Below are 14,657 nucleotides of genomic sequence, written 5' to 3' on the forward strand. Positions count from 1 at the left end.
TCTGAGAAAACCCTACCGTGTTCTGTTTTTCATATACTTCTCCATTAATTCACTCCAGAATACTGTGATGCTGTCTGCTTCATGCAGTGTATGTCATACACTGTACCTGTTGCTGATCCCAGACTGGTGTACTGTCCTTCATATAGTGTCCTGTCCGTCATACACTGTACCTGTCGCTAATCCCAGATTGGTGTACTGTCCGTCATACACTGTACCTGACGCTAATCCCAGATTGGTGTACTGTCCGTCATATAGTGTCCTGTCATTCATATACTGCACCTGTCGCTAATCCCAGACTGGTGTACTGTCCATCATATAGTGTCCTGTCAGTCATACACGGCACCTGTCGCTAATCCCAGGCTGGTGTACTGTCTTTCATATAGTATCCTGTCCTTCATACACTGTACCTCTCGCTAATCCCAGACTGGTGTGCTGTCCGTCAGGTAGTGTCCTGTACGTCATACACCTCTCTAATCCCAGAATCCTCTTGTGTCCATCAGGCTCTCTGGACTCACACTGGCTGCTCCATAGTCTATCCTTGTCATGCGGTTATTGTGTCTCTGAATGTGGAAAGTGAAGAACAGAGGTTTTTCTTGGGTCACACTGACAAGGTTTGTCCTATTATCTTATTATATAACTATTTCCTGCTCAGAACAGAAAGTGGAGATGTATTCTTAGCATGAGACGCATTTCCCTCAGGTCTGTCAGTGCAATGTGTATGTGTAACCACACCAAAGGGTAAGGGTGGAAAGTGCACTTAGCGCATGATCTGTCAGTGAAATCCTGTTCGACACCATATTTGGTGGAAAACCTAGATTACACATGTATAGAACACTGTACATGCCTGCAACAAGTGGCTACCAGCCTACATAGTAGGGACAGCACTGGGGTGATCAGTCTGCCATAGGGGAAAAGGGGGACACTGGATGGATTAAGAAGTGCTAACTACAAGGGAGATTTCTCATACGTCCTAGAGGATGCTGGGATCCACTTCAGTACCATGGGGTATATACGGTTCCGCAGGAGCCATGGGCACTTTAAGACTTTTCAAGGGTGTGAACTGGCTCCTCCCTCTATGCCCCTCCTCCAGACCTCAGTTTTAGAAATGTGCCCAGGCAGACTGGATGCACTCCAGAGGAGCTCTACTGAGTTTCTCTGAAAAGACTTATGTTAGGTTTTTTATTTTCAGGGAGAACTGCTGGCAACAGTCTCCCTGCTTTGTGGGACTGAGTGGGCAGAAGTAGGAACCAACTTCCTGAAGAGTTTTTCATGGCTCTGCTTCTGGCTAATAGGACACCATTAGCTCCTGAAGGGAACTGAACGCTAGCCGTGCCTAAATGCTCACTCCCACAGCACGCCGTAACCCCCCTCACAGAGCCAGAAGTCAGAAGACAGGTGAGTGTTAGAAGACAGATCTTCAATCAAGAAAGTGACGGCTAAAGGTACCGTGTGGCTGGCGGGAGCGCAGCGCGCCATGTTGCCCACACATACACGGGCACTGCAGGGCGCTGGGGGGGGGGTGCGGCGCCCTGGGCAGCATGAAACCTATGGAAATTGGCATAAATAAGGAACATAAGTTGCTGAGGCACAGTCCTACCCCCGCCAGTAAAAAAAATTACCTCATAAAAGCTGAAGAGAAACACACTATTGAAGAGTGGAGCTTCCTCCGCAGTCAGCCAGCACACTGCTCGGCTCCATTTTTTCTCTCTCTCTCCTCAGGCTCCAGAGACAACGCTGGTCCTCCTCCACTACTGAACAAGTATCAGGGTGCAAAACAGGGGGGGCCACAGTGAATTTGGTGCTATATAATTGTGTGATTAGCATTATAAAAGCGCTGCATGTCAGTGGGCATTTTGTGTTCACAGACATTTTGTTACTGGCGCTGGGTTGTGAACTGGCAAATCCTATGTGTCCCTCTGACAGATTTTACTGTGGGTCTGTCCCCTATAAGTCCCGGAGTGTCTGTGGTGTGGTTGTGCACGTGTGTGTCATGTCTGTGGCAGGGAACTCTGTGGAGACATGTTAGGGACACAGAGGTGTAATATGACACCAAGAGCCTGACTGGGTGAAATGTTACATGATAGTGTGAATCATATCAGTAAGAGGTTGGACTGAATCTCATACAGAAAACGGAATATAATCTGTTGAAGATGTGATTTTTAATAGTTCTGCCTTTCATCCACAGGGACCCCTCTGGGTCACATACACACAAACTGATACCGACACGGACTCTGATTCCTGTGTCGACACTAGTGATTCCAGGGGAATAGGTCCTAAGTTAGCAAAAAGCATTCAAAACATGTTTTAGCTATAAAGGAGGTGTTAGAAGTTATGAAGCCCCCTCTTTTACCACAAGGAGAGGGTTTACTTTAGTAAAGAAGTAATGTAATTTAACCTCAGGAGTTGAACAGTCTCTTGGAGGGAGTCTGATTTAACCTGAAAATACATTTCAGATTCCCAAAAGGAATTCAGGCAGCTTACCTGTTTCCAAAAGGTGGGAGTCACCCCACATTTTAGACAGGGCCCTGTCATAAAAGAGAAAAGGTGTTTCTCCCTGCGCCTGGAATGGCTTCACTTAAGGAGCCGACAGACCGCAAGTGAGTGAGGTGATCTATTGATGTGGCCAATGGGACACTACTCAGGCCTACCATTGTCTGTGCGTGGGTGAGTAGTGCTATTGAAAAGTGGTCAGAAAACTTGTCATTAGACATTGACACAATAGATGGAGAGAGATACTACTAACGTTAGGTCATATCAAAGACGCTGCTGCGTACGTACTAGAAACCATGAAATATATTGGTTTCTTGGGATCAAGAACCGCTACCATGGCAGTATCGGCTCGGAGGGCGTTGTGGATTCGCCAGTGGAATGCTGATGCAGATTCCAAAAGAAATATGGAGGCTCTCCTGTATAAAGGTGAGGTTTTGTTTGGTGATGGCTGGATGCGTTAGTCTCGGCGGCTACCGCAGGTAAGTCGACATTCTTGCCTTATGCTCCTACACCGGCGAAAAAGACACATCACTCTCACATACAGTCCTTTCGGCCCAACAAATACAAAAAGGCCAAAGGTTCCCCCTTTTTTGCAGGTAGGGGAAGGGGAAAAGGAAAGAAATCTGCAGCGTCTCCCGGATCGCAGGAGCAGAAGTGCACCCCTGCTTCTGGCAAATCTGCAGCAGAACGCTGGGGCTCCCTTGCGGGAGTCCGCTCGGGTGGGAGCACGTCTGAAACTTTTCAGCCAAATCTGGATTCAATCTGGCCTGGACCAATGGGTCTTACAAATAGTGTCCCATGGGTACAAACTAGAGTTTCAAAACGTCCCCCCCATGCCGATTTTTCAAATCGACCTTGCCAGCTTCTCTTCCGGGAAGAGAGGCAGTAACAACGGCAATTCAAAAATTATGTCAGGATCAGGTCATTGTCCTGGTACCCTTGGCACAGTAAGGAGAAGGTTTTTTATTCAAGCCTCTTCGTAGTACCAAAACCGGACGGCTCGGTCAGACCGATTTTAAACCTGAAAAATCTGAATCTCTACCTGAAAAAGTTCAAGTTCAAGATGGAATCCCTGAGGGTAGTGATTTCCAGTCTGGAAGAGGGGGACTTCATGGTGTCAGTAGACATAAAAGATGCTTACTTGCATGTTCCCATTTATCCTCCTCACCAAGCTTATCTGAGATTCGCAGTACAGGATTGCCATTACCAGTTTCAGACGTTGCCGTTCGGACTCTCCACGGCACCGAGGGTGTTCACCAAGGTGATGGCGGAGATGATGGTCCTCTTCGTTAAAAAGGAGTCAATATAATTCCTTATCTGGACGATCTCCTGATAAAAGCGAGATCCAGGGAACAGTTGGTGCAGAACATCGCACTCTCCCTGTCAATACTCCAACAACACGGTTGGATCATGAATTTTCCAAAGTCGCAGTTTGAACCGACGACAAGATTGTCCTTTTTAGGGATGATTCTGGACACATAAATACGGAGAGTATTTCTTCCAGTGGAAAAGTCTCTGGAAATCCAGAAAATGGTCAAACAAATATTGAAACCAACAAGCGTGTCGATCCATCAATGCATTCGGTTGTTGGGAAAAATGGTAGCGGCCTACGAGGCCATACAGTTTGGCCGATTTCATGCCAGAGTATTTCAGTGGGACCTGTTGGACAAGTGGTCCGGATCCCACCTACACATGCACCGGAAAATAATCCTGTTCCCCGAAGCCAGGATTTCGCTCCTGTGGTGGCTACACAGTTCTCACCTACTAGGGAGACGCAGGTTTGGGATTCACGACTGGGTCCTAATAACCACGGATGCAAGTCTCCGGGGCTGGGGAGCTGTCACACAGGGGGAAAGCTTCCAAGGAAAATGGTCAAGTCAGGAAGCCTGCCTTCACATAAATGTTCTGGAATTGAGAGCCATTTATAACGGCCTTCTACAAGCGGTGCATCTTCTTCAAGATCCCGTGCAGATCCAGTCGGACAATGTAACAGCAGTCGTGTACATAAACAGGCAAGGCAGAACGAAAAGCAGAGCGGCAATGGCAGAGTTGACAAGAATTCTCCTCTGGGCAGAAAGACATGTTAGAGCTCTGTCAGCAGTTTTCATTCCGGGAGTGGACAACTGGGAAGCAGACTTCCTCAGCAGACACGATCTCCATCCAGGAGAGTGGGGCCTCCACCAAGAAGTCTTCGCAGAGGTGACAAGTCTTTGGGGAGTTCCTCAAGTAGACATGATGGCATCTCGTCTAAATAAGAAGCTTCAGAAATATTGTTCCAGGTCGAGAGACCCCCAAGCAATAGCAGTGGAGGCACTGGTGACCCAGTGGGTGTTTCGGTTGGTATATATTTTCCCTCCACTTCCACTGATTCCAAAAGTTCTCAAAATAAGAAGAAGAACAAAAGTTTGAGCAATCTTCATTGCTCCAGACTGGCCAAGGAGGGCTTGATATCCAGATCTTCAGGAGTTGCTCATAGAAGATCCTCTGTCTCTTCCTCCTCGAGAGGACCTACTACAGCAGGGGCCATGTGTGTATCAAGACTTACCGCGGCTACGTTTGACGGCATGGCTGTTGAGCGACAGATCCTAGCCCGAAAGGGTATTCCCAAGGAAGTCATTCCCACTCTTATTCAGGCCAGGAAAGGAGTAATGTTTAAACATTACCACCGTATTTGGAGAAAATATGTATCTTGGTGTGAATCCAAGAAGGCTTCTACGGAAGAGTTTGAGTTGGGACGTTTTCTCCATTTTCTGCAGGCTGGTGTGGATGCGGGCCTTAGATTGGGGTCAATCAAGGTCCAGATTTCGGCCTTATCAGTTTTCTTTCAAAAACAATTTGGCCTCCTTTCCAGAAGTTCAGACGTTCGTGAAAGGGGTTCTGCACATCCAGCCTCCATTTGTGCCTCCAGTGGCACCATGGGACCTTAATGTGGTGTTGCAGTTCCTTCAATCAGATTGGTTTGAACATCTGCAGGAGATAGACTTGAAGTTTCTCACTTGGAAAGTGGTGATGCTTTTGGTCTTGGCATCCGCAAGGCGGGTGTCTGAGTTGGGAGCCTTGTCTCACAAGAGCTTTTACCTGATCTTCCATGAAGATAGGGCAGAGTTAAGAACTCGTCAACAATTTCTTGCAAAGGTGGTTTCGTCCTTCCACATAAACCAACCTATTGTGGTGCCAGTAGCTGCTGACACTTTCACTGAGTCAGTCTCTAGATGTGGTTAGAGCTTTGAAGATTTATGTTGCAAGAACAGCTCGATTACGGAAAACAGAGACTCTGTTTGTCCTGTATGCTCCCAACAAGATTGGGTGTCCTGCTTCTAAGCAGACTATTGCGTGCTGGATCAGAGGGACAATTCAGCACGCTCATTCTACGGAAGTCGGTAAAGGCCTATTCTACTAGGAAAGTGGGCTCATCCTGGGCGGCTGCCCGGGGCATCTCGGCTTTACAACTTTGCCGAGCAGCTACTTGGTCAGGGTTAAACACATTTGCTAAATTTTATAAGTTTGACACCTTGGCCGATGAGGACCTCAAGTTCGGTCAATCTGTACTGCAGGGTCATCCGCACTCTCCTGCCCGTACTGGAGCTTTGGTATAACCCCATGGTACTGAAGTGGACCCCAGCATCCTCTAGGACATATGAGAAAATAGGATTTTAATACTTACCGGTAAATCCTTTTCTCCTAGTCCGTAGAGGATGCTGGGCACCCGACCCAGTGCGTACTTTACCTTTCAGTTTGTTCTTTATAGTTACACAAGTTGTGTTTCATTTGTTTTCAGCATGTTGCTGCAAATGGTTCATGCCTGTTGGCGTGTGTCATGTTGAATGCCATGTTGTGCGGCATGGTTGAGGTGTGAGCTGGTATGAATCTCACCATTAGTATAAAAGTAAATCCTTTCCTCGAAATGTCCGTCTCCCTGGGCACAGTTCCTATAACTGAGGTCTGGAGGAGGGGCATAGAGGGAGGAGCCAGTTCACACCCTTGAAAAGTCTTAAAGTGCCCATGGCTCCTGCGGAACCGTCTATACCCCATGGTACTGAAGTGGACCCCAGCATCCTCTACGGACTAGGAGAAAAGGATTTACCGGTAGGTATTAAAATCCTATTTTTACCATAAGGGTCCAGCTTAGACTCTGTTTTGGGATAATTGACACAAGTGTTTGTTAACAACTGACACTAGAATGCGACAGGTCAGTAATAATTATAGCACATCTATTTGATGATGGCATCAAAACCCCTTTTCAGCACCACGAGCCATTTTTGGCCTGGGCGAGAATACATGGTGCATAACTTTGAGAACTGACTATTAAAGCAGTAGGTGAGTTTGCTTTACTGAGAAGCAGATGTCTGAAGCTTGATGAATAAGGCCCAGAGTGTGAAACACGTTTGATCACGCCTACATACCCCGTTCAATTTCTGCCCCGGCCCCCTTGGCATATAGAGTAGTATCTAGGGAAAGGGGTCCCTAGACTGCACACCCTAGCTGCCAGTAATGAAGGTGCTACCAGCTGAGACCTGTAGTGCTACACACGGAGAGAGAAGGAATGCCAGTGCACTGTACAAACATTGCTGAATAATAATAATAATAATATAATTTGCAATATGCAGCTTTTTGCATAATAATAACCAGTGGAGTTTTAGTTCATGTATTGATCAATGCATTTAAGCCTGCAGCCCCCGTCACGGGACCCCACTATTCTGCAGGTCCCTAACAATCTCGGGGTTCAAGTCTAGGTCGAGGGACACCCTCGTGATGGTGGCTGCAGGCTTAAATGCATTGATCAATACATGAACTAAACTCCACTGGTTATTATTATGCAAAAAGCCGCATATTGCAAATTGTATTATTATTATTCAGTAATGTTTGTATAGTGCACTGGCACTCGTTCTCTCTGTGTGTGTGTAGCATATGGAGTAGTAAAAATGGTGGGAAAAGGACGCTCTTTATGACAAAACGCCCATGTGCACTGGAAAAAATGGCCCCAAAAGGTTGCACTTACCTTTACATCCAACTCTGAATGAGGCCCACTGTATCGCTCCTCAGGCAGCCTATGTCATGTGAAGCAGTGAGGATTGCACAATGGCCCTCATTCCGAGTTGTTCGCTCGCTAGCTGCTTTTAGCAGCATTGCACACACTAAGCTGCCGCCCTCTGGGAGTGTATTTTAGCATAGCAGAATTGCGAACGAAAGATTAGCAGAATTGCGAACAGAAAATTCTTAGCAGTTTCTGAGTAGCTCGAGACATACTCTGCCACTGCGATCAGTTCAGTCAGTTTCGTTCCTTGTTTGACGTCACAAACACACCCAGCGTTTACCCAGACACTCCCCCTTTTTTTTTAAGACACTCCCGCGTTTTTCCCAGAAACGCCAGCGTTTTTTCGTACACTCCCAGAAAACGGCCAGTTTCCGCCCAGAAACACCCACTTCCTGTCAATCACACTACGATCAGCAGAACGATGAAAAATCCTCGTTAGGCCGTGAGTAAAATACCTAACTTTTGCGCTAATTTACTTGGCGCAGGCGCACTGCGAACATTGCGCATGCGCAGTTTGCGACTAATCGCTCTGTAGCGAAAAAAAATAACGAGCGAACAACTCGGAATGAGGGCCAATACTCTTGACTGTTTGTGGAAAATGAGCAATAGTGGTAAATATAGCATGGCTTTGAGAGAGGGAGGGGCACAAGGAAACGGTCAATCTGAAGGGACCCCTCTTCTACCAGTGAGGCTGTCTGATCCCTCCAGCTTAGCCATAAAGGGGTGTCGGGAGTCTACAGGCAGACACCTTACACCTCTAGGACCAGTGGCTGGGGAATCCTACTCTTTATCTCCTGGGTATAACTACGGCTGAGCGCACAGGTTACAGGCATAAAGACACGTGTGCTCAAGTCCTGTTCTGTCCGGCCTTCACTGGTAACAGGTACAGGTAAACCTACACATTGCCCTGACGGGTGCTGCTGATAGAGAAAAAGGCCTACGATTAACCCTTGCACATGTGATGTGTAGTAACGGATGGTTGGCTCAGTGCTGTATGCCGTCTCTGCTACCGATACCTGGGGAAGGCCCCCTGGGTACATACCCCATGCTCTGTGTGACGGCCCTGCTCTGTAATGCTATGGTCCTTCAGCTAAGTGTTAAAACCTCACTGTGGCTGGCTTCCTGTAATGAGCAGAGATAGGAAACTTTTACATCCTCTTACGTACACTGTGCCACTGCCCTGCCTTCTCACTGTCCTACTCTTGCAGGTATCTGCCCTGGCATTTAATGGCAGCTGCACCCTCCTGGCATCCGCACAGACTGGCGCACTGAGCATGGTGCGGCTTTGGCACTTCCAGAAAGGCAGCTGCCTCGCCATGTTCAAAACCCACGCTCACTCAGTGTCGTACCTAAGGTAAGATCTGGTGCTCTCCTGGAAGAAACCTAGGGGATAAGCCCACAGAGCCTGCTGCACCGTGTGTAGAGATATGGCGCTCTGACAGAAAGCGGCTTACATCATTTTTTGTGTGCTTTATTATAATGCTTTATCTCCTTCTGGTTACATTTGACTCATAAATAATACGTATTAATACCAATCGGATATAATACCCATAGTGATGCGAATAAGACACATTTTCGAGGAAAAAAGACGCCCGGCACTAGCCAAGTCGCACGGGAGCTGGCGGCTCTCGTGCTCCCTGTGTGCCATGACTAGACCAAGTTGGACACTTCTGTATAGCAGGTTGTACCTCTCTTACAGTAGGTTACACCTGATGAAGGTCTAGTTATATCTGGAGATTGATCTAGCCCGACTGCAGCTTTCTAGCGACTGAATCTCTCAGTAAGCATGTTACTATGATGTCTCTTCCAGCTTCTCACACACTGGCTCGGTCCTGTGCGGCGTTGGGAAGGACGGACATGGGAAAAATGTAAGTAGATATCTGCCCTCCCAGATAGAGGGTGTAGGTGACGGTGGCGAGTCCATGGGATCAGGTCCTCAGCACCTTGGCTTTTGGTTTCTCCTCTGCAGATGGTGGTTGTGTGGAACACGTCTCAGGCCGGCCACGGTGGAGAGGTCGTGGTCCTGGCGAAGGCTCATACAGATGTGGACATCCACACTATGAAGATTGCATTCTTTGATGACACCAGGTATTATTACTGCAGCTCAGTGAAGTATAGTGAGCAGAAATACTTTTATATGCACATGGTATAATATATGTTTTTGAATTGTGGGAGGAAACGGGCATACCCATAGAAAACTCACGCAAGTACAGGGTGAACATGCACACAGTTAGGGTCGTGGTGGGAACTGAACCCACAGCCTCAATGCTAACCATTACACCAACCGTGGGATTGCAGACAGCTAGTGGAACTTGACCTGTTGCTGGTCAGTGGGCAGAGCATGCTGGGAGATAAATGGCAGTTTGACCTACCCTAGTTCTGGGGGCAGATGAACTACTTCAACTTATCTCTTTACATTTAAACCTTGTGAATAACGAGGATTATAAGCGCCCTCACAGACTCCCACAGGTCAGGTTACATGATGTATGTACATCTCCTAGGAAGGCGCCTATAGAAGTTGTTTTTGGATGTAAAGACTGGCATCCAATAGCTGGTACTGTGCTGTTATAGTTCATGCTATTATAAGGGATCCAGAGGATTTATAAGATGGCAATCCATGTGAAATATTCTAAGCATTACCCATCTGATCGATCTTTTAATATTTTGGGGGCAGATCTGACCTGGTGGGTCATGTGACTGTCACTTGTCTTATGTAATTAATGATGATTTGGGAGAATTTATGGTTGCATTTTAAAGCTCTTAGAAAATGATCGTTTCTGTGCATTGTCCTACGTGACCTAAGAGCAATCTCCCCACTTACAGGATGGTATCGTGCGGGAGGGACAATATCCGCTTGTGGCGGGTGCGTAGTGGCTCATTGCGGTCCTGCCCAGTTAATTTGGGGGAATTCCACAATTTGGAGTTCACAGACCTAGCCTTTGAAGTTGGACACAGTCCTGATAGAGAGCCTGAAGACCGGACGCTGTAAGTAGTGCTGTGTAGAGAGAACTGACTCAGAGCCGCCTGTTCTAGAGCCAGGTCCGCCTGTCCACTTACATGTGACTCACTCTTTCCTCAGCTACGTGTGCAGCCGCAGCGGGCACATCCTAGAGATAGACTACAAGAACATGGTACTGTCTAATGTGCGCCGCCTGCAGCCGAATCCGCCCCAACACAGCGAGCGACGGGAGAAGCAGACCTTCAGCTCTGGTGAGAACGCTGTGCTGTCCAGTGCATTATGGGACTGTGTTGTTCCTCATATAGTCTTGCTGCATGTAGTTATCCTACTGGTAATCTCTTTCCATCAGCATTAAGAATTTGGGCAGCATGGTTGGTGTAATGGTTAGCATTTCTGCCTCACAGCACTGAGGTCGTGGGTTTGATTCCCACCATTTCCCTAACTGTGTGGAGTTTGTTTATTCTCCCCGTGCCTGCATGGGTTTCCCCTGGGTGCTCTGGTTTCCACCCAGAATCCAAAAATATACTGGTAGGGTAATTGGATCCCAACAAAAATTCACCCTAACATGAATGTGTGTGCGTGTACATGTGGTAGGGAAAATAGATCGTAAGGTCCACTGGGGCTGATGTGAATGGCCAAATATTCTCTGTAAAGCGCTGCGGAATATGTGTGTGCTATATAAATAACTGGTAATAAATAATAAATTAATACACATAACAGTGTTTGTGCACACAGACAGGAATATGGCTATATGGGCGCAATGTTATATGGTGTGGAGCTATTTTTTTGCCACTGAGCATGTGCCGTGATGTTCTTGCGACGGTCTCAGTGTCAAGGTCATTTCAGGGGCGTGATACAGATTGCAACTGCGATCCCGTACGCAGGTAATACTGTATGTCTCCGGTGACCATATGTGGATTATCGACCAATGTGCGTGATGTCTGCGTCTTCGTACACAAGTGGCCGATTTCCAGTGGGGGTCACAAAACAAAACTCTAGCATATTTTCGCACAGCCGCTGCGTACTAAATCGCAGCTGTGACAGCATATGCACCCATCTCTGAATCGCGCCCAGAATTCCATGTATCGGTCGTTGCACTGCAATAGCTTATGCTAAAGGCTTCATGGGTTAAAGAGGAAAGCCAGATGTTACTGGGCAATATGAACATAACCGCAGACTGATGTGTGGGGAGAGGGCATTATTGAGTACTGTAATATATTCATCATCCAGTGGGGTGTTGGCTTCTACACCCGCTTTGACGCCTTAATTTATCAAGGCCGAGTTACCTGGGAATAATTGCAAAGTTCCTAGTGGTTGAGTAGAATTATCGGAGGGTCCCTACCTTTACCTTGCTGACTCCTATACAGCACAGGGATCAGTATGAAATCCCGCTAGACGGGATCTCGGCGGTCGGAATACAGTCACCGGAATCCCGACAGGGGGGCGAGCGCAACGCAGCCCCTTGCGGGCTCGGCACACTAATTTATTCTCCCTCTATGGGTGTCGTGGACACCCACGGAGGGAGAATATGTCGGGATTGTGCCGGTCGGGATTCTCGTTAATGCCTGCCATAGTTTGGGGACGTCTGTACCTGGCGTTTCAGAATCCCCCTGTGATTAGCCTTTGAGTGACGATTTCGCTGTAGCTGGTTATGAGGTCCTCTCACCCAGTCTTCTGAAGATGACCATACGGCAGTGTAATGCCATCCTATTACCATTGTTACCCTGTGACACCTGTCTGTCTTCTACTCTCAGGTCCAGGTATTGCTGTAAACAGCCTTTGTATCTCTGCCACCTACTGTGCCACCGGGTCGGAGGATGGCTACTTGCGCCTGTGGCCCTTAGACTTTACTGGGGTCTTCTTGGAAGCGGGTAAGTTGTTGCTGTGGTAATCATTAGCGTTTTGTGCATCTCGCACCTTGGCTTAAGTGTGTGTGTGTGTGTGTGTGTATACATATGTATGTGTGTGTGTGTATGTATATATATATATATATACACATATGTATATGTGTGTGTGTGTATATATGTGTATGTATGTATGTGTGTGTGTATATATATATATATATATATATATATATATATATATATATTACCATTGTTACCCTGTGACACCTTTGTATCACACATATGTATATGTGTGTGTATATGTATATGTATATGTGTATATATATATATATATATATATATATATATATATGTATCCCTGATGAAGTAACCGGCACTCACAATGCACATTCAGCGGGCCCGGGTGCTGACCCCGATGTCTCTCCACCACAATATACCAAACGTAGTGGGCGGCACTCCAAGGACTTCAACAAGTAAATGAAAGCATTATATATATATATATAGGGAGTGTACTCACCAGTCTTCATCCAGGGGGTTCAACAATTTTTATTCAAGCAATATTAAGACAGTCATTCCGACGTTTTGGTCCTACTTGGACCTTCGTAGTACGTGTATGTGTTGGTATAGGAGAATGATGTGATAAATGTGTAACTGTCTCGGCTCTCCTCCTGCAGAACACGAGGGTCCGGTGAGCTGTGTGTGCATCAGTCCAGAAGGTCTGCGTGTCCTGTCCTGTACTAGAAGTGGAGAGCTGGGGGTCCTGGATGTGCCCTCCCGCAGTTACCAGACTCTCATGCGCTCACATACAGACTCCCTTCTAGCCTTCTCCACCCACCCGTCTCAGCCTCAGCTTGCCACTGTATCCTGCGACAACACGATCCGAATCTGGGACCTGTGTACCCTGCAGCAGGTAATGTGACACCCCGCACAGGTCTCTTCTGCAGTGACCGGGGACTGTGTCGCAGGCTTCTAAATAACATCAGTAGAAGCAAATTCATTGCCTCATCTGTATAAAAGAGATCTATGCCCCACAGCCAGTGTTACTGTGCACACAGAGACCAGTGCGGACCTTGGATATGATCTTACAAATTGTAAATGTGTGATCAAATACTACAGTAATCACCATTGCACAGGTTCATTTATCTGAGACGCCTAATTCAGACCTGATCGCTGTTGTGCGAAATCGCAAGTCGGATGATTATCGCATGACTGCGCATGCATACGGATCATAAAGCGCAGGGCCGAGGCCAAACTGCGAAAAGATCTTGCATCTTTTTTTAATTGCTAGGCGAACGCAGGCTGATTGACAGGAATAGGACGTTTGGGGGTGGTAACTGGCCGTTTTCTGGGAGTGTCAGGGAATACGCAGGTGTTCCCAAGCGTTTTCAGGGCGGGTGTGTGACGTCAGCTCCGGCCCCGATCAGCCTGATTCTATCGCACTGTAGGAGTAGGTCCTGGGCTATGCACAGACTGGAAAAATCCTTCGGTGATGAGCGAGTTGCGAAGGGATTTGCAGCTGACCGGCGTTTGCAAAGCTTTTCACATGGCGTATGCAGACTGCCACAGGGCAGTTTTTCACTCTGTCTGGGTGGCGACTATCCAATCGTAAACCTCTGCAAATTCACAGAGGAGTGATCGGGTCTGAATTAGGCCTCTATCTGTACCTCAGCGAGCATTTCTTATCAGATGAGGCACATTCATTGCACTTCAGTGACATAAAACACATTTGTGAATTCTACTGAAGCGCTGCTCCCGCTGGGCTTCTGCGATAACCGATTGACACTGAAAGAGATAAACTAACAAGCGGCTTGAGATGCACATTGGCTCTTGGCAATCTCACGTATCTGTCACATGACAGGCCTGTCGGGCGCGCACAACAGTGACACCAATCTCCATCAACAACCTGTACCCTTCACTTCTGTGCCAGCCCGGTGCCCCCACACTAGATTGCTAGCTCCTGGAGCCAGGGCTGTCTTGATTTCTTGTCCTCTTGTCTGTTCCCATCTCATCACGATATGCTTCTTTTGTATTTTCTGTATGTTTTATGTTTGCCTAGTATTTTGTTAATCAGGTCAGCCATGCTCTATGTATAATGTGAGATTCCCCACTGTACAGTGCTGTGGGGTATTGTGGTGCCCTATAGAAAAATGGTGACTATAATAAAGATCATGGCCGCTGTTTACACGCAGCTCACTGATTGGATGTAAGTCACCATAGTAACGCTCTTTCTCTGACGTCCTAGTGGATGCTGGGAACTCCGTAAGGACCATGGGGATTAGCGGCTCCGCAGGAGTCTGGGCACAAAAGTAAAGCTTTAGGGACTACCTGG

The 14,657-nt window shown here is 47.3% G+C and overlaps 1 protein-coding gene across 4 annotated transcripts in view; it reads left to right on the top strand.

The window, feature by feature from the left end:
• The window catches only part of WDR90 (WD repeat domain 90), a 120,635-nt gene that overhangs the window by 38,503 nt on the left and 67,475 nt on the right, over positions 1 to 14,657 (top strand). For 3 of the 4 annotated variants that reach the window (XM_063935055.1, XM_063935057.1, XM_063935056.1), the window contains exons 12-19: positions 501 to 611; positions 8,734 to 8,879; positions 9,336 to 9,393; positions 9,495 to 9,613; positions 10,349 to 10,510; positions 10,605 to 10,735; positions 12,239 to 12,355; positions 13,003 to 13,238. In XM_063935055.1, coding sequence (XP_063791125.1) covers positions 501 to 611; positions 8,734 to 8,879; positions 9,336 to 9,393; positions 9,495 to 9,613; positions 10,349 to 10,510; positions 10,605 to 10,735; positions 12,239 to 12,355; positions 13,003 to 13,238 — 1,080 coding nt within the window. The remainder of the gene's footprint in view (positions 1 to 500; positions 612 to 8,733; positions 8,880 to 9,335; positions 9,394 to 9,494; positions 9,614 to 10,348; positions 10,511 to 10,604; positions 10,736 to 12,238; positions 12,356 to 13,002; positions 13,239 to 14,657) is intronic. The other variant, XM_063935058.1, reaches the window with a different exon arrangement.

The sequence above is a fragment of the Pseudophryne corroboree genome, chromosome 7 (assembly GCF_028390025.1).
Source record: "Pseudophryne corroboree isolate aPseCor3 chromosome 7, aPseCor3.hap2, whole genome shotgun sequence".
NCBI classification, from domain to species: domain Eukaryota; kingdom Metazoa; phylum Chordata; class Amphibia; order Anura; family Myobatrachidae; genus Pseudophryne; species Pseudophryne corroboree.